The 20,250-nt window shown below is 42.4% G+C and overlaps 1 protein-coding gene across 5 annotated transcripts in view; it reads right to left on the reverse strand.

Moving 5' to 3' along the window:
- Window positions 1-1,067: 1,067 nt before the first annotated feature.
- Window positions 1,068-20,250, reverse strand: part of hk2 (hexokinase 2) — a 45,908-nt gene continuing 26,725 nt past the window's right edge. For 3 of the 5 annotated variants that reach the window (XM_056294166.1, XM_056294159.1, XM_056294150.1), the window contains exons 12-18: window positions 18,808-18,927; window positions 17,716-17,811; window positions 15,531-15,630; window positions 12,994-13,177; window positions 8,471-8,626; window positions 7,624-7,860; window positions 1,068-3,409 (exon numbers count right to left, since the gene is read on the reverse strand). In XM_056294166.1, the coding sequence (XP_056150141.1) occupies window positions 3,265-3,409; window positions 7,624-7,860; window positions 8,471-8,626; window positions 12,994-13,177; window positions 15,531-15,630; window positions 17,716-17,811; window positions 18,808-18,927 (1,038 nt within the window). In that variant the 3' untranslated portion in view covers window positions 1,068-3,264. Of the gene's footprint in view, window positions 3,410-7,623; window positions 7,861-8,470; window positions 8,627-12,993; window positions 13,178-15,530; window positions 15,631-17,715; window positions 17,812-18,807; window positions 18,928-20,250 lie in introns of those variants that run through there. The other 2 variants (XR_008811402.1, XM_056294173.1) reach the window with 2 other exon arrangements.

Consider the following 20,250-nt stretch of genomic DNA (forward strand, 5'->3'; position numbering starts at 1 on the left):
TCGTTTTCTGCTATGTTTGTTGATTTGCTGGCAGTCAGTATTTAACGGTGGGATGTATTTGAGCTTAAAATTGTAGCTGCTCTGTCCGGGTAGTGTAGCGGTCTATTCCACTGCCTACCAATACGGGGATCTTCGGTTCGAATCCCCGTGTTACTTCCGGTTTGGTCGGCCGTCTCTGCAGACACAATTGGCCATGTCTGCGGAAGGGAAGCCGGATGTGGGTATGTGTCCTGGTCGCTGCACTAGCGCCTCCTCTGGTCGGTCCGGGCGCCTGTTCAGGGGGGAGGGGGAACTGGGGGGAATAGCGTGATCCTCCCACGTGCTACGTCCCCCTGGCGAAGCTCCTCACTGTCGGGTGAAAATAAGAGGCTGGCGGCAAGTGACAGTATATGTGAATGTGTGTTTGTGTAGGAGCTCAGCCCAGCCCGCCATGTGTTACTCGTCATATCATTCGGAGATTTACTCGCCAAATGGAAAATCTACCTGCATTTGGTCCTTGGCAAGTATTAATTTCAGACCTTGCCTGTCGTGTGTTGTGAAGTTAGTACAGATAGTGTGAATGGTAGGGAGTACATGGCGAACTGAGAAAATGAGCACTCGAAGTACAAACAAATTTCAACCATGTTAATTTGCAATGCAGGTTGCAATGTCAACAACTGACGCCATGGAAACACAACATGAAGTATTTATGGACATATAGGCTGTTGTGGGGCACGACACTAAAATCACAAGTCTTGAACTGCAGCGAAAAGTAAAAAAGCCAAATTGACAAGTTTAGTAATAAAACTGGCACTCTCAGACACTGTGTGGGGATTGGGGCTGGGCGATATGGTCTATAAACAATACTGCAATATTTTTAGGCTATATATCTCTATTTTGAAATCTCCTCTAAAGCACTCCATAAATATTCGATTTAACCTTTTAATGCATACAGTCACACCAGTATGATGATTCTAGTAGTCCCTGCAACATATGTCTACATTAAAACATTTTTGTTTATATTCATTAGTGGTTTCTATTGGAACAATTTTAAACTTGCATGCAAAAAGGGGGAAATCACAACCAAGTTAAATTTAACAAAACAGTATTTATTCAAACCAGGCAACACATAGGCTTTTAACAGCTGTTAAATGAAAATAAATAATGGAATGATATAGGCCTACGCACTGGGGTTCGAAGCCCAGGGTGTCCCAGGTCCTTTCTGTGTGGAGTTTGCATGTAATCCCCGTGTCTGTGTGGGTTTCCTTCGGGTTCTCCGGTTTCCTCCCACCATCAAAGACATGCATGTTAGGGTTAATACTCCTGTCTGTACCCCTGACCAAGGCAATAGGGAAAAAAAAGAAATAGAAAAAAAGAACTGGAGTTGGTCCCCAGACGCTATACTGCGGCTGCCTACTGCTCCTTGCATAGGACGGGTTGAATGCAGAAAATGAATTTCGCTGTATGTATGTACAATGACAAATAATAAAGTGTCTTCTATACACTGTAGCCTAGTTCTATAGAACCCAAGCTCGACAAAGACCCTTAACAACAAGCATGAAACCATCCAGACCCACGGCGTTATTTGTTGTCCTCTGTGTCTCCACACATCAGTTCTGAGCGCGTCCTACTAAACGTCACCCTCAGGTTTTCCATGAGTGAGTGAGTGACCACAATTTGGGACACATAGTCCACAGCGGCAGTTGCGCATGTTGTGGGAAAAACAGAGCTCAAAGTAACAAACCCAGTGCTGTTTCTTTTTGGAACCAATCTATCTGCCGCCCTCTTCTCTTACTGTTTCCGAATTCAACGCGTATAAACTCGCTTTGGCACTTCACTTCTTTCGCTCTCTCCAGGCTCTTTCCCTGTTCCCTCCAGGTATAAATACACAAGCCTCACCTATATACATCACATACACTCGCCCAGGACAGTGGTCTGGATAGGTGGGCGAGTGTATGCAATGAATGTGAGTTTTTTTCTTTTTGTGTGTGTGACAGGGAGAGACCCATAGGAGAAAATGAGAGAAGCAAAACGCCAAAGTGAGTTAAAGTGACAATTTGTACTTGTAGTTGGCGATATAGTCATTTACTGCATCCCACGTTGAACAAGCTGCAATACAGCAGAGTATATTCGATATATCGTCCACGCCTAATGGAGATAAAGATTTAAAACAAGACGGTCCTAAAAAAGTAAGCAAACATATGCATGTGGATAAGTTCATCTAGTTACTGATGAAATCTACTTAACGCTTGCTTATTTAAAGCAGCACACAGTTGTAAAAATTAAGCAACATGGTTTCACTGTTTCCAGAAGAATTTTATGCTTTTGGTGCAACTTCCAAAATAGTTTTACAGTCACATTTCAGACAGACAAATATTATCTCTTCCAAGGCATGCAGGCTTTACTGTACCGCTAAAGCTGAAATTAGCATTATAAATTAGCTTTGCAGATCTCTTTCTAATGATCAGATTTCTTAAATACAGTGGTGCTTCAAAGTTTGTGAACCCTTAAGAATTTTCTATATTTCTGCATAAATATGACCTAAAACATCAGATTTTCACACAAGTCCTAAAAGTAGATAAAGAGAACCCAATTAAACAAATGAGACAAAAATATTATACTTGGTCATTTATTTATTGAGGAAAATGATCCAATACTACATATCTGTTGTCTTGTTTCACACCGTTTATTGTAAAGCGACTTTGAGGTTTAGAAAAGTGCTATATAAGATTGATTTATTATTTTTATTATTATTATATCTGAGTGGCAAAAGTATGTGAACCTCTAGGATTGGCAGTTAATTTGAAGGTGAATTCAATCAATGGGATGACAATCAGGTGTGAGTGGGCACCCTGTTTTATTTAAAGAACAGGGCTCTATGAAAGTCTGATCTTCACAATATGTTTGTGGAAGTGTATCATGGCAAGAACAAAGGAGATTTCTGAGGACCTCAGAAAATGCATTGTTGATGCTCATCAGGCTGGAAAAGGTTGCAAAACCATCTCCATTTATGCAGAAATATAGAAAGTTCTAAAGGGTTCACAAACTTTCAAGCACCACTGTAGATATGCACCTACCTATTCCACAGACCTACCAAACACTCTTCTTACACAGATATATCTGTGCCAGACCTCTACAACACAGAAATAAACTCAGCCAAAATAGATCTACACAAAGGAACAAAAATACACCAAATATAAACCTTTGCTTGTCCTTGGTGACATGGCCCAGCAATTTGTTCCAGGAACTGTGCTTTGTGTTCAGCATCCTGATGGTGCTAAAGGTTCAGTGCTGCTCCGACTCTCTGATCCTGCAGGCCACTGCTGTGATCAATGCTGCTCCCTTCCCACTTCCATCTTCAGACTGAAGGAAAGTCACCTCACACTGTGGTGCCAAATCCTGCACAGTCTCACGCATGATGCTGGAGAAACTTTGGATGGATGGGTTGGACAGTGAAAGAGGAAAATATATATTTTTTGTCAATAAGTGCTGTGCAGAATAAGACTCTTTTTCACCATCCCGACTAGCTTTGGTCAAATCTCGAGACAGCTAAATATAAATGTTACTTTTCAAAGAATAAAAATTCAATTGTATACATAATCCATTTCCAGTATATATTCTCACTCATCTACAAGTGAGTTAAATTATTGTTATATTGGGGCATAGAAAAACCACACATTCATACCTAAAAATATACAGTACTGCGTCATCCACAGGTATGACTAGAGAGAGACTGTAGTGCATTACTTTTAACACTTTCTCCAATTTAGTACTGCATAGATAAATGACATCTCTAACCTTTTGCAGAATTATTTGCATGGCGGTTACAATTGTATCTCTATGAACATATTTGGGAGACTTTGTCTGTGATGTTTTCTTGTATGTTGCTTGATTTTACTCCATTTCCCTAGGTCCTGAAAACTAGGAAGGAAGCCTGACCTCCTGCTAGTTATGTTACATGTATGTAATTAAATTCAGTAATGGCCCACAAACCTCATTAATAAAAACCACACAAATTGGCCAAACTTTTATTTTACAGATATTGGTTATTGATGACATTTTAACGTAGATGATCATAAGTTGAAAACTTTACCACCTTGTCTGAACAGGCGGTATTATAGCACAGCACCAAAGGAGATGTGCTCAAATAAGAGCCAGTGGTGAAAATGAGGTACCAATGCTCTTTGTGCCATTACACAATTTTGGCAGTAGGTTTATTGAATTGGGGCCTATATCTGTCCAGCTCTGCACTTTTTGCACTTTGTGTTGTAGATTTAATTATAAATGGATAAATAACCCATAATGACAAAGAGAAAACATGTTTAGAAATGTTTGCAAATTTATCAAAAATCAAAAACTGAAATCTCTCATTTATACAAGTATTCAGACCCTTAATTTAGTACTTTGTAGAAGCCCGTTTTGCAGCAATTACAGCTTTGAGTCTTCTTTGGAAAGTCTCTACAAGCTTTGCACTGTCTTGGCTGTATGTTTCAGGTCATTGTCACGCTGAAAGATTAACTTTCGCCCCAGTCTGAGGTTGTGTGCACTCTGCAGCCAGCTTTCTTCAAGGACCTTTCTGTATTTGGCTCCATTCATCTTTTCCTCAATTCTGACCCCCGTACCCTGCCACTGGGAAGCATGATGCTGCCACCACCCTGCTTCACCATAGGGATGGCATTAGCAAGGTGATAAGTGGTGCCTTGTGTTGGCCAGACATCATGCTCAGAGTTCTGCCCAAAGAGTTCAATTTTTGTCTCTTCAGACCAGATGTTTTTTTTCCTCATGCTCTCAGTGGCGAGTGCTGTTTGACAAATTCCAAGCGGGCTGTCATACGCTTTTCACTCAAGAGTGGTTTCCACCTAGCCACTCTACCATAAAGACCTGACTGATGGAATGCTACTGAGATGGTTGTCCTGGCAGGTTCTCCCATCTCTGCAGAGGACCTCAAAAAGCTCTGTTAAGAGTAACTGTTTGGTTCTTGGTCATGTCCCTGACCAAGGTCCTTCTTGTCTGGTTACTCAGTTTGGCTGTATAGCCAACTCTAGGAAGAGTCCTGGTGGTTCCAAACTTCTTCCATTTCTCAATTATTGAGGCCACTGTGCTCTTGGGACCACTCAAAGCTTTAGGAATGGTTTTATAACCTTGCCTCGATCTATGCCTCGCCACAATTTTATCGTAGAGTTCTACGGAGAGGTCCTTGGATTTCATGGTTTGGTTTTTTGGCCTGACATACAGTGTGAATTGTGTGAGCTTATATCCAAAGGTATGTACCTTTCGAAACTGTGAGCTTATATCCACAGGTGTGTACCTTTCTAAACTATGTCCAATCAATTCAATTTGTGACGGTTGAACTCCAATTAAGTTCTTGACACATCTCAAAAAGATTATTAAAGCAAACAGGATGCACCTGACCAAATTTGGAGTGCCACAGCAAAGGGTCTGAATATTTGTGTAAATGGGAGATTTCAGATTTTGAATTTTAATAAATTTGCAAAAATTTCTAAAAACATGTTTTAACTTTTTCATTATGGGTTATTGAGTTTAGATACATTGTAATTTTATCCATTAATTATTAAATCAATAAAACAAAGTGTACAAAAAGTGAAGGGGTCTTAATACTTTCTGAAACCACATATATTCATTCATCATCAGCCGCTTCTCCAGGGTAGGGCCGCGGTGGCAGCAAGCTAAGTAGGGCACTCCAGACGTCCCTCTCCCCAGCAATGCCCTCCAGCTCCTCCTGGGGGATCTCAAGGCATTCCCAGGCCAGATTGGACATGTAGTCCCTCCAGCAAGTTCTGGGTCTACCCTGGGGTCTCCTCCCAGTTGGCTGTGCCCGGTAAACTTCCAAAGGAAGGCGCCCAGGAGGCATCCTAATCAAGTGCCCAAACCACCTCAACTGGCTCCTTCCGACGCGAAGGAGCAGTGGCTCTACTCCAAGCTCCCTCCAGATGTCCAAGCTCCTCACCCTATCTCTAAAGCTGAGCCCAGACACCCTACAGACAAAACTCATTTCAGCTGCTTGTATCCTCAATCTCACCCTTTCGGTCACTACCCAAAGCTCATAACCATAGGTGAGGGTTGGAACGAAGACTGACTGGTAAATTGAGAGCTTTGCCTTCTGGCTCAGCTCCTTCTTCACCACAACGGTCCGCTACAACGTCCGCATTACTGCTGATGCTGCACCAATCCGCCTGTCAATCTCCCGCTCCATCCTACCCTCACTCGTGAACAAGACCCTGAGATACTTGAACTCCTTCACTTGAGGCAACAACTCATCCCCAACCCCGAGGGAGCAATCCACCATTTTCCGGTGGAGAACCATGGCCTCAGACTTGGAGGTGCTGACTCTCATCCCGGCCATTTCACACACAGCTGCAAACCGCCCCAGCGCGCTGGAGGTCGCGTTCTGATGAAGCCAACAAAACCACATCTGCGAAGAGCAGAGATGCAATTCTGAGGTTCCCAAAACGGACGCACTCCTCACCTTGGCTGCGCTTTGAGATCCTGTCCATGAATATCACAAACAGAATTGGAGACAAAGAACAACCTTGGCGGAGTCCGACACCCACCGAAAACGTTATATAAAACTTTTTTTTTTGGACTTTTCCCCCCTTTTCTCCCCAATTGTATCTGTCCAATTACCCCATGCTTCCGAGTTGTCCCAGTCACTGCTCCACCCCCTCTGCCAATCCAGGGAGGGCTGCAGACTATCACATGCCTCCTCCGATACATGTGGAGTCACTAGCTGCTTCTTTTCACCTGACAGTGAGGAGTTTTAACAGGGGGGCGTAGTGCGTGGGAGGATCATGCTACTCCCCCCAGTTCCCCCTCCCCCCGAACAGGCTCCCCGGCCGACCACAGGAGGCGCTAGTGCAGCGACCAGGACACATACCCACATCCAGCTTCCCACCCGCAGACGTGGCCAGATGTGTCTGTAGGGATGCCCGACCATGCCAGAGTAACACGAGGATTTGAACCAGTGGTCTCCATGTTGGTAGGCAATGGATAGACCGCTACGCTACCCAGGCGCCATATATACTACTTCTTAAATTAAACCCTCAGTGGTGGACAGAGTGCTCAACAAACAAGGAGCAAAATAATCCAGTGATTCAAGTAATTTCTTTAATCAGCTTTCTAACTGTTCACGTAATGCACTCTGTTTGATGCTTTTAGATGTATGGCTTAAAAGTTTTTCTTTTTCTTTAAAAATATTTTTATTTTCATGTTACCTACACTACACCAGGGTAGACCCAGATATACACATACAAACACCCTTCTTTGTAAGGACATATTAAAAACGAGCTGGATGGAGTGATGCAAATTAACCAGCTCAATAAATAAAGTACTTGTTCAAATATCATATAAAAAGCGTGTGAAATGTGTCTGCTGATTGGAAATCCATGCTTGAGTTCCCCAAGACAGAATGTGTGTGAACTAGACCTCAACATACACTTAACTGGTTGTTGTCTCTGCATCCTAACAAAAAAGTCCTTCGGTCAATCAGCAGGACCTGAGTTAAGTCTGTTGCCACTTCTAAATTCTAGCTACTGAAGTTACTACAAACAGACTAGACTGAAAAAAAAAAGACTACATACACAAACCACATATAAGCACCAATATATGATACAGAACACGCCTTACTGTGGGTGCATTTTGTAGAGTGTGCCGTCCACGCCCACGGTGATGCAGAGCTGCTCCAGGTTGCGGTTCTGTCTTATCTTATCCACCACGGCGGCCAGCCCAGCGCCACAGAGCTGGGCTGCCCGGCGGGCCACAACGCTGCATACCTCCTTCACCAGTATACCGTCTTCACATGTGGAGCTGGTGAGACCCAGGTGCTGTAGAATGGAGCGCACCTGCCGCAGGGCCAGGCGGTCACTTTGAGACCAGAGAGAGATACAAGAAGATGATAAATATTGTATGTCATAAATATTACAGCACACAATTCTATATCTAATCTATAGATCCACAGGATATGTTGCAGTTGCTATTCAAATGTCTGATCCTCACTCTTGACAGTGTATTGAAGTCAATGTTTGCTGACGATAATTTGATAAAACAGTTTGGGACATGATAATCAGTCAGACTACAGGCTATAGTTATAGGCTTAGAGCTGTGATAAAGCTGTGAAGTTTAGTCTTTGCACACACTAGATGATATTCCATCATTAACATCACTAACAATTATATGTCGCAATCCATGATACCAAAACCAACTTCATTGTGAATTAGCTGTGAAACATGCAAAGCTTAGCCTATACCATATTCAATAAAATGAACATTTGGGGGGTGACATCCTTCATAGGAACATAAATACAAGAAAGGTCTGACAACATTCTTAGGAGTCCATGCCTCATGATAACTTATTTGCCATTTCAAGCGTCAAATCCTTGGACGTTCCCGCATGCTGAATCAAGTCTCTTGACTGTAGGAGCAGATGAGCAGAGGACAGACAGTGACACAAGAACGCCCTGTCTTGTCATACTCACCTCTCAATCTGCGTCAGGAATTTTGTTTCAAAGATGCCTCGAGTCTTGAGCCGCTCAGACAGCTTCCCCCTGAACAGCAGGCCCTTGGAAGTAAACTCCAGCAACACATTCCTCACTATCTCCCCCAGGTACATGCCACTGATCATCTTCTCATATCTTGGGGCAAAAAGACAAAAAATAAGAAAACTCCAGAATGCACGCAATTATATGACATTATTTCTCACATTCTATTCAAACATGTTTATCCTATGCAAACAGTGCAAACATCCAAGTGTAGACTGAAAAAAGTTGAACTTCACAACACAGTGAAAAATTTAAGGATGCAGGACTTTTATAATGCTTTTAGCAAAGCTAAATTACTTAAGTATGTCCAGGATCTTAATAGTAGTGTATGTGGTAATACAGTAACCAAATGAATCCGGACATCCTTGTCCGACATCCTTTGTCTGAGGTTTAAGATTAAGCTTTTCCTGGGAATTCAGAAGAAATGAGAAACAGACCATTAATGGCATAGATGCTTTCAGTTGAGGTTCAGGTTAGAATGCCTCTAATCTTACTTGTCAGGGGTAAAGAAAACATCTTTGCAAAGAACAGGGTAAACACAAGAAACTGTGCACAAGATCAGAATCATGTTTATTGGCCATGTAGGTTTGCACTTACATGGCATTTGACTGTGGTTTCTTGACTCTCTGTGTACTTAACATAGAATAACAACACTACAACACAACGATCTTCAGATATATACAAAAGGATTGACTTATACAGGCAAAATAAGAGGAGATAAAGTGCAACGGTGCAGAGATTATATCAGAGATGCTGAAATAGATGTTAGTAGGTTACTTGCATACATGCCTGAGGTACGGGGATATGACAGAGCAAATCAGTGTATGTACAATGTACAGTACAGTATGATATATGAAAAATGGTTGGATTTATTGACAGTGTTAAGAATTCATTTGAATGACAGCCCGTGGAAAGAAACTGTTTTTATATCTGGTTGTTTTGGAGTACAGTGCTCTGTACCGCCTGCCAGAGGGGAGGAGTTGGAACAGGTTGTGACCAGGGTGTGATGGGTCTACAGTAATGTTGCCTGCCCATTTCCTGAGTCTGAAAGTGTATAAGTCCCAAATGGAAGACAGGTTGGCACCAATAATTTCCTCTGCAGACATAACTGTCCGTTGTAGTCTGTCCCTGTCCTGTTTGGAGGCCAAACCAAACCAGACAGTGATTGATGTGCAGATGACAGACTGGATTATTGCAGTGTAAAACTGAATCAACAGTTCCTGAGGTAGGTTGAATTTCCTGAGCTGGCGGAGAAAGTACATCCTCTGCTGGGCCTTTTTGATGATTGTGTCTATGTTGGATGCCAGCTTAGGTCCTGGGAGATTGTGGAACCCAGAAATCTATAGGTTTTCACCGTAGACATCGTGCTGTTCAGTATGGTGAGGGGGGACAGTGTGGGGGACTCCTCCTGAAGTCAACTGTCATCGCCACTGTTTGTTCAGCTCCGGTTGTTATGGAAACACCAGAGGGCCAGCTGATCAATCTCCCATCTATATACAGACTCGTCACCATCCTGATAAGGCCAATGATGATTGCGTCGTCTGCAAACTTCAGGAGTTTAACAGACGGGTCACCTGAGGTGCAGTCACTTGTGTAGAGGGGAGAGCACACATCCTTGGGGGACACCAGTGCTGATTGTCTGGGTGCTGGATGTGATTTTCCCCAGCCTCATCAGCTGCCTCCTGTCTTGTCAGGAAGTTTTTAATTCACTGGCAGATGGGGGCTGGTACAGTGAGCTGGGTGAGTTTAGAGTGGAGAATATTTGGGATGATGGTGTTGAACACTGAGATGAAGTCCACAAACAGGACCCTTGCGTATGTCCCTGGGGAGTTGAGGCGTTGGAGGATGTGGTGCAATCCCATGTTGACTGCATCATCCACTGACCTGTTTGTTTGGTAGGCAAACTGCAGAGGGTTGAGCAGGGGGCCTGTGATTTCCCAGTCAATTAATCCTGTGATACGGGGTTTCTTGGGGACCGGGATGATAGCAGAGCTCTTGAAGCAGGAGAGGACTTCAGCTCCAGTGATCTGTTGGAGATAATTGTGAAAATGGGGGCCAGCTGGTCAGCACAGACTTTAAGACAGGAGGCTGACATGCCATCCGGGCCTGGTACCTTCCTGGTCTTCTGTCTCCGGAAGAGCTGGGGTACATCCTCAACACAGATCCTGAGTGCGGGTGGCGGTTTGATGGGGACGGGAGAGTGGCTGGCAGGGAGTGCAGTTGGTTGTGTATTGTAGCTGGAAAGGGTGTGGGGTGTGAACGTTTGCTTTTCAAACCTGCAGTAAAACACATTTAGGTCATCAGCCAGTTGATGGTTCCCTGCAGTGTGTGTGTGTGTGGGGGGGATGGTCTCCTGTAGTTGGTAATGTCTTTCAAACCACTCCAGACTGATGATGGGTCGTCAGCAGAAAACCTATTTTTCAACTTTTCAGCATAGCACCTTTTTGCCACGCTAGTTGAAAAATGAGTAATTTATTGTGTATGTAATAGGCAAGAAAATGTACTTGCTATCCCTTACTTTTTATTTGGGCAATTACAAATAATTGACATTTTATCATAATGAATATAACTTAGGAAGTGTTTCAGTTGTTTTTATGTAAAACAGAAATATTTTGACAGCTTCCTTTATTATAATTAATCCTAACAACCCTAAAAGCGTCCACTAAATGAAATTGTAATTATAGCTGCACAAAGTAGCCAGCAACCACTTCCATTACAACACTGCTGTTAAAAGCAGAACAACTTCCACTTGAAGGACAGGCTTACATAATCCCATCTAGAAATATTCAACCCAAACCTATGTACTTAAGCTAGGTTGTGGAGATGACCACATGCACAGCACCAGGGGTGCTACTCCAAAGTGGTGCTTTGCATCAGTGACACTGTGTCCTTGTTTTAGGGATTGTTCAAGGGACATATCAGTGTTTATGCATATTCAAGCCCATCCCATTTACTATAAATGGTGCATACTTTACTCCTGGCCATTTTCTAAAACATACCATGTTTCAGAACATGTGCCTCCAATCTTCGGGGCAGCCTTTGGTCTCCATTCATTTCAGCACATCACGAAAATCCTACAGAGACTTGAAACTTGGTGATTCTTGCGGATTGTCTGAAATGGTTCAAAGCCCATACTAGGCTTTCATCAAAACAGCAACAAGATCCACAGAAAACAAAATGGCATAATTGGTGTGGCCATTTATAATGATGCCATAACATTATTGCCTTGGCGGTTCCCCTGACACACCACCCTGGCCCAGTCCTGGACAAGTGGGGTGGAAGGGGAGAAGGAGCGGTCACAGCCTGGGACACCTCTCTGGCCCATTCCAGGGAAAGTGGAGATAGTCTGGATGAGTGTTGTCACGTTCAGAGCATGCCCAAAAGAATGTGTGCTCCGAATGTCTGTCCCCAATCAAGTCCTCTTTCAAAAGATAAGTGTGGCACTACAGCAGGGATAAATAGTGAGGTTACTCCAACCAGCATCAGAACGGAAGAAGCCATAGTGAAAAGTTTTCAAACTGAAAACTATCCTCCAGTCAACAGATTTAAAGCTTAGATGGATCTCTTCAGTTAGCACAAGTCTTTAGCTCCAGCCAATTGAAACATGTTCCAGCTTTTATTGTTTAATCGGGTCTACCCTGTGTTGCATTCTCTGTGACCATGGATCCAGACCCTAGCCTATCCTGACGCTTATCTGCCTTTTTATTTCATCATTTGATCATGACTTTTTCCTCACCATCTGAAGAGGTACCACATGTGAGTTTCTGTTATGAATTGTCTCTCTGTATGAGTTTCTTATTTGCCCTGTGCTTTACATTTGGTGTAATCATTCAGTGTATTAAATGTTTTTACCTTACACTTGGATGGAATAAAAGTGGGAGCAATTCAGCCTTCATGTGTGCAGCTACTTCTTTATTTTTACTATCGTCCCAAGTGTTTTCATTAAGTGTCTTATCTTAAAAATCTGCTACCTCGTTCTCTACCCTGCCCACTTGACGCCCATTGTATACTTGTTCATTGTATATACGTGAGTTTTCTCTCATTTATCTCCTGTGGAGTTTTTCGTCATTTGAATCTAGGAGTTAAGTATTGTGGATCACAGAAAGTTGAATCAGTTCATCTGGACATAACAGTTGTATAATAAATAATAACAATAAACGTTGTGTCCAGATGAACTGACTCAACTTTCTGTGATTTTCTTACCTGGGTTATTGAGCATGCATAAAGACAAGGATTATGGGTGTTGTTTAATAAATCGACATGTTTTCACTATGGGCATATAAAGCCCTTTGGGACTACGTGTGACTGAGGGCTATGTAAATAAACATGACTATTGTCCTGCTTTTGTATAGCCGTATTCACCATTTGATTTTAACCACTCTTTTGCTATGGGAAGGCACAAGATTTGTCACCATTATTGGTTAATTTTTATTATTTTTTTTAATTTCCCCAGTCAGTACCTCTGTTTGCCTGGGGTGGAGGACTGATCATCCACAGTGTAGTCAAACTCGGTGCAGAAGTCATCTAGTTCACCATGTTCGCCAAACCCCCCCCACTCCATGTTGACGCACATGCGGCCGAGATCACCTTCCACCAGGTCCACATTCTGCATTTCTTCCATGTAGCAGGCATTTGTTCCTGTTCCTGTATTTATAGGGAAGTATTAGGAACAATGCTGTAGGCAGCAATTTTGAAAGTCTTTACTCAACAGAAAACAGAGAAGTCTAATCTCTAAGATGTGAGCTTTTTAAAAGTGAAGCTCTTAAAATATATTTTTAAAGCTTCAACAAAAACCAAAATCTCTCAATTCAGATTTTTATTTTCTATGCAGATGCACTCCCCTATGAAACCACCCCAATCATTCAAGAATGATAAAGCAAACTAAAATGGAAGGAATTTCTGTAATTCTGTATGTATGTATGTATGTCTGTCCTTTGATTTTCTTGACAACTGTTCATCCAATCGACTTCACACTTGGCTGGTATATTGCTGGGGACCCAAGGAAGTGCAGTGACGAGAGTGAAGATGTTTGGATGAGCGGTTGTTGAGAAAAATCAAAGGACAGACATACATACATACAAACAGACAGACATTCTTCCCATGGCGACTGGAAGAACACCGCCACTCTTCCATTGCAACCCACACTGTGGTCAGAGGGGGGATTATAACCAAACGGGCACTGCACTAGTTCTTTCCAAAATAGAGCTATTCAAGTCATCTGGTGAAAATTCCTGCATTGCTTCATATTGCAATCCAGATCACAGAAAAAAAATATCGCAATGTGAGTTTTCTCCAATATCGTGCAGCCCTAGCGTCAAGCTTATTTTCTCTGCATGAGGCATGTGGTTCTCAGCAAAAATAGACTGTGAACATGATCTGTTGATATTCATAGATATACAGCAGTAGCAATGCTGTCTGCGATGACACCACAAGCCTACAACTGAACAAATTATGAGGATGATTAAACAAATGTGTTTTGAGACATGATGTTTTAACCACATTTTAGCTGGTTGAAAAGAGAGCGAAAAGAGGTCTTAGACAATTAGACCAGATATCACCCAGTTTTCAACTAGAAAATCAACGTTGAAATCCCTGTTGGCGCTCACTGGGATATTTACAACATGGGATAGCGGTACTTTCGCATCTTGTGGCCGAAATGGGTATTACAACAACAAACACTTGGAAAAATGACCCTGACCAAAAAGAAAAAAGATCACTTGCCTCTCAGGGCTTCTGTACATTTGATAGGCACAGGTAGGTAATTTCTTCCATTCCGACTTTCTAGACATTTGTTTATCATATCCTCACGAAACAGAAATTACAGCATTTTTCTACCAGGAAATTGTGTAAAATTAACAAGAAAATATATTGAAATCAAGACGTTTTAAGAAATTTGAGATGCATCATGGATTTTGAAGGCTTGAACGATTGCCGTGTTGTGTTGAAGTCAAGTGAGAATTCACTAAATAAGTGAGATTCAGCAAAAGGGCAAATTTCTCATTACTGAAGTGATCAGTGAAGTTATGGGGGTTTTTTTCCCTGTGCAATTCTAAATTATGCCTGATGACAATATCCTTGCGATGCTGACAGCAGGATAAGCGGTTTGGATAATGGATGGATGGATGGACAATTTAATGAGGTTTGGGTGCAAAAACAAAACAAACCAGAAAAAAGCCTATGTTATAAAAAGGATAGGGTCGCTTTTTTCAATAGACATCCAAGTTTTAGAAAAATATGACATAGCAAAACCAGGAAATGTCAAATAACAGCTTGGCAGAAGTGAGTGCAAAGCGATTGTGTGGCAATGTTGAGGATGTAATCAGTTAGCCCTTTGGACTTGGATGGTGTAAAATAAAAAAATGAAAAGTGCAAAAAGTAACGTAAACGTTAGTGAATGTCAACTTGACGCTCAATGGTTCATTGACTTTTTTTTCGTCGCAGAAGAAAGATTTTATGCTTTATGGACAGACATGCTGTCAGTGTTAATGATGGATTTGATTTTTGTTTAGTTTTTTCTGCATTCTTCCACACTGACCCTCAGAGAGACCAAAATCAAGGCTCAGCTAGCAAGTGAAAGCAAAATCTGTACATTTTTCCATTTGCTCTCTAAATTCATGATACAAAGTGAGTGACTTTCATCAACTCAGAGGGTTTATTACAATTTTTATATTTGTACAAGTGCTCTCAAACGTCATGACTGAAAGCAGTTTTCAAATAATTTCCGATCAAAACGGATACATTTAAAAGGACAAAATCTCTGCTTGTCTTCAGATTTTTAGATATGGAAGCAAGGTGGAAAGGGACATTTGTTGTAGAACCACAATGCCTGTTTTTCTACTACTACTACTTTCGGGCTGCTCCCGTTAGGGCTCGCCACAGCGGATCATCCGTTTCCTTTTCTTCCTGTCCTCTGACGTTTTGTAGCTATTGTTTTGTATGTACAGTTCATTCATTTGTGTGTCTATCATAGATAATGATGATAATTGGTGGCACTCACCTACAATGAGGCCCACCTCACACAGTGGGTCCTTGTAACCACAGGTCATCATGGTTCCTACTGTGTCATTTACCACTGCCACAACATCCAAGTCAAATTCCTGAAACCATTGACAACACAGGCCATAGTTTCCATATGGTTGATATGTTTTCATGATTGTACTCACTACAACAAAATCTTACTAATGTAAAAAAAAACAAAAAAAACAAAGGAAAATTATACCTAGGTAATACTTCAAACTTTTGTTTATGTTGCAAAAACATACTCTGGAGAGTCACATGTGTATTTAAAATTTTAGTTACAATAAATGGTAAATGGACTGCATTTTATAAAGCACTTTTCTAGCTGTAACACCAACTCAAAGCACTTGACAATCAATGAATACCTCACCACCCCCCCCACACACACACACACATTGATGGCGGTGTCAACCATGCAAGGTAAAAACCAGCTCATCAGGAGCAGATAGGGGTTAGATGTTTTGCTCAGGGACACTTTGACATTTTGCCAGGAGCAGCCGAGGATCAAACCGGCAACTCTCAAGTTACCAGACAACCTGCTTGACCTTTCGACTCACTGCCGCCCTAACAGTAATCAAATACCCCCATCTCTCCGGGTTAGGTTTCTCCACGGGTGGATGCATGTAAAACTGCTGGCTACTGGAAAGCCTGCATCCAACCCAGGATGCAGTATTTTCTGTATGATAAAACCAACATGATCATTACTACACCATCCACAAGTTGGGTCTGCATCCAAATGTCCTGCATGACATGAGATGCCAAAGGACTGGTGGGGAGAAAGCTAATAGTAAGTAGGGCTGTGTGATATGACCAAAATCTAATATCCCGATTAAGGTCATTTCATATTCAGATAACGATACATATCCTTATATAGCGCATTTTCTGGTCCGTGCCCCCCCAGCGCGTGCACATTTCTGGTCTGTGCCCCCCCCCCCAGCGCGTGTGTGTGGAGGGGCAGCCCCATCCTCGCTGAACCACAGACAGCAGAGGAGAGTAGCGCGATCATAAATAACAGCAAAACATAGTAGAAACTCTCACACTGAGCTGAAATGAAAGGAGTGCACAAATTAGGTAAAAACAACATTAATAAACAGTCTCTACTGCGTTTTGCTGTCATTTATGGTCACATTAGTTTCTCATCTCTTCTCTGTTTCACCGCAGGCAGGGCTCAGCCATGCTACACACTGAGCTCAGCGGAGTGGAGGAGAGACGCAACAGTGGAGAGTTGGAGAGTTGACGACAACTACACTATAATAATAATAACATTTATATAGCACTTTTCTAGACACCCAAAATGCTTCACATTGTGCCAGCTTGAGGTGGAGAGGGAGGAATCATTGAGCCAATTACATGGAGGGATGATTAGGTGGCCAGATGGAGACAGCCAGGCTGGGAATTTTGCCAGGACACCGAGGAACCTCCTACTCTTTGCGATAAGTGCCATGGGATCTTTCATGGCCACAGTGAGTCAGGACCTCGGTTTAACGTCTCATCCGAAGGACGGCATCTCCTACAGCACAGTGTCTCCGTCACTGCACTGGAGCATTGGGATTTGATATTTGTTGTTTTTATTCGGACCAGAGGTAAGACTGCCTCCTACTGGTCCACCAACACCACTTTCGGCAGCGACTCAGTTTTTTTGGGAGTCTCCCATCAAAGTACTAGCCAAGCCCATACCTGCTTAGCTTCCGTCATTTGGCAGAGCCAGGGTACATGTTGGTAAGGCTGCCGACATACACTAGTTATGTTAATGTAAGCGCAATAAAAGCTTCGCAAGTGAAAGGCCAATAAGAGTAATTTATTAATGTAATCCGTGCAAAAGATGAGCAGAAAAACAACTTTCATCCAAATGGTGAAAAACATTGCCATAAACGGTGTGATTTGTGACAAAGAAATAAACGATAGAGCCTAATATGAAACGACAGACAGTTTTATATCGTCACACGATATATATCGTCATATAGTACAGCCTTAATAGTAACTTATATTTGTTTTCTGTGCAATGTATTCACCATGTGTCAGACTGTCAGCGAGATATTAGGCTGTCTTCTGACAGACATTCCTAATCACACAGTCCCAACCTTAGAAAACAAAGAATGTGGAATACAAAACAATAGTGCTTCTGAATGCGAATTTTGGGCGTGTGTGTGTGTCTGATCACCTACCTGTCTGCGGTGAACTGCATCTTTAAGTAACCTGACAACATCCTCCCCCTCACATCCACTGGCTTTGAAACCCTTCGTCCATTTCAGCAAGATCCCCTAAAGTGACAACGAAAGAGTTGTGTGTGAATAAAGACAGGTAGGGTGACAGAATTTGATTATTACTCTACCTGATTCAGCAAAGTACTGAATGGCGAAATAAATATCATTTATGCTGTACCTGTTATTTCTTATATTATATTATTATATATATCAACACAGATATTCAGCTCCTCATTAGTTGAGCACTTATAACAACACCATTGACAGTTTTGGAAAAAAACGCTATATATATTTTTTTTTGGGGGGGGGGGGATTTTTCCTCCCTTTTTCTCCCCAGTTGTACTTGGCCAATTACCACTCCTCTTCTGAGCGTTCCAGTCGCTGATGCACCCCCGCCGATCCGGGGAGGGCTGCAGACTACCACATGCCTCCTCCGACCCATGTGGAGTCACCAGCCGCTTCTTTTCGCCTGACAGTGAGGAGTTTCGCCAAGGGGACGTAGCGCGTGGGAGGATCACGCTATTCCCCCCAGTTCCCCCTCCCCCTGAACAGGTGCCTCGACCGACCAGAGGAGGCGCTAGTGTAGCGACCAGGACACGCACCCACATCCGGCTTCCCACCCGCAGACACGGCAAATTGTGTCTGTAGGGACGCCCAACCAAGCCGGAGGTAACACGGGGATTCGAACCGTGTTTTTGTTTTAGCCTAAATGTTCATACTTGTATATCATGTACTTGAAAATTCTTTTGATTTAAATTTCTGAATACAAATTTAGGTCATTCCTCCCTTTCTCACCTTCACTATTGTATTATTTGTTAACCATACTATTGTACCATATTCTTCCATCTTTTAAAGCTATTGTCTTAACATTACAGATACGTTGTCGAGTTAACCTGAACCCTGTTGTATTACAGGGCAACTATGTTAAATAGCAAATACTGCTCATGAAAGCACGTTTTGTTGATTGTTCCACCGTGAAAAAGATTCCAATGTCAAAACAGTAGTTCAGCACTACACTTTGAGAAATGCTGCGTTAAAGCAAAATAAACTTACCTGATCGAGCTTGCTTTGATGACAGGGGAAAGAGAACGTAAAGCCCAGAGGTAAGGTTGCTCCTTTCATACTCATGTATTCCAGAAAGTCAGCCATGCAACAGACAACATGGTCGAATAGCTAGAAAAATCACACAAAAGTTTTTAAAGTATACACTCGCACACAAATTCTTACAATATAAGCTACCTGCTGTGAAATCACCTTTGTCAAATTACCAGTTGGTGAGTTTGTGGTGGAGTGGGGTCGAGTTATTCTAATTAACTTAGGACAGATTGAATAGTGTTCATACCCAAATGAAGAAGCACCTAATGGATGTACCAAGCTATATGAAACCCTGAAAGTTTCATCAAGGAAAGGGAGCTCCCCCTGTCCCTGGTGTACCTTTTAACGTTTCTCTGTTAATGAAAAGTGTATTTTACATTTCGCAGACAGAAACATTGTTATGGTGTATTTGATGTTCCAATCTGGAAATTTTACGTGTTATGATGGTCTGAGTAAAAAGTAACCCCCCGACCTCAAAGTTGTGCAATATCAGTCTGGAAAGATAGTCCAGGACTTGAGTTATTAAAATTTGGATTTATGACTTATACTACAAGGCCAAAAGTACATGGAGACCCCTTCTAATTAGTTGGTTCATCTATTTCAGCCACATCCATTGCTAAAAGGTGCATAAAATCAAGCATACAGCCATGCAAACTCCATAGACAAACATTGGCAGAAGAATGGGTTGTACAGAAGAGCTCAGTGACAGTTTAACGTGGCACTGCCATAGTAGGCTACCTTGCCAACAAGTCAATTTGTCAAAATTATGCCCTGGTCAACTGTAAGTGCTTTTATTGTGACGTGGAAACGTCTTGGAGCAACAATAACTTAGCAGTGAAGTGGTAGGCCACACAAGCTCACAGAACAGGACCACTGAGCACCAAAGAGCATAGTGCATAAAAATCGTCTGTCCTTAGTTGCAACACTCACCACCGAGTTTCCAACTACCTCTACAAGCAACATCAGCACAATAACTGTTCGTCGGGAGCTTCATGAATGGGTTTCCATGGCCAAACAACCGCACACAAGCCTAAGATCACCATGCACAATGTTAAGCATCAGCTGGAGTGGTTTAAAGCACACCACCATTGGACTCTGGAGCAGTGGAAAGGCTCTCTGGAGTGATGAATTAGCCTCACTATCTGGCAGTCTGACGGATGAATCTGGGTTTGGCGGATGCCAGGAGAACATTACCTACCCAAATGCATAGTGGCAATTGTAAAGTTTGCTGGAGGATGAATAATCGTCTGGGGCTGTTTTTTATGGTTTGGGCTAGGCCCCTTAGTTCCAGTGAAGTGAAAACATAATGCTACAGTACGCAATGACATTCTACAGAACTTTGTGCCAACAGTTTGGGGAAGGACCCTCCCCATTTCAGCATGACAATGCCCCCTGCACAAA

Source organism: Lampris incognitus, chromosome 1 (assembly GCF_029633865.1).
Source record: "Lampris incognitus isolate fLamInc1 chromosome 1, fLamInc1.hap2, whole genome shotgun sequence".
Classification (NCBI taxonomy): Eukaryota; Metazoa; Chordata; class Actinopteri; order Lampriformes; family Lampridae; genus Lampris; species Lampris incognitus.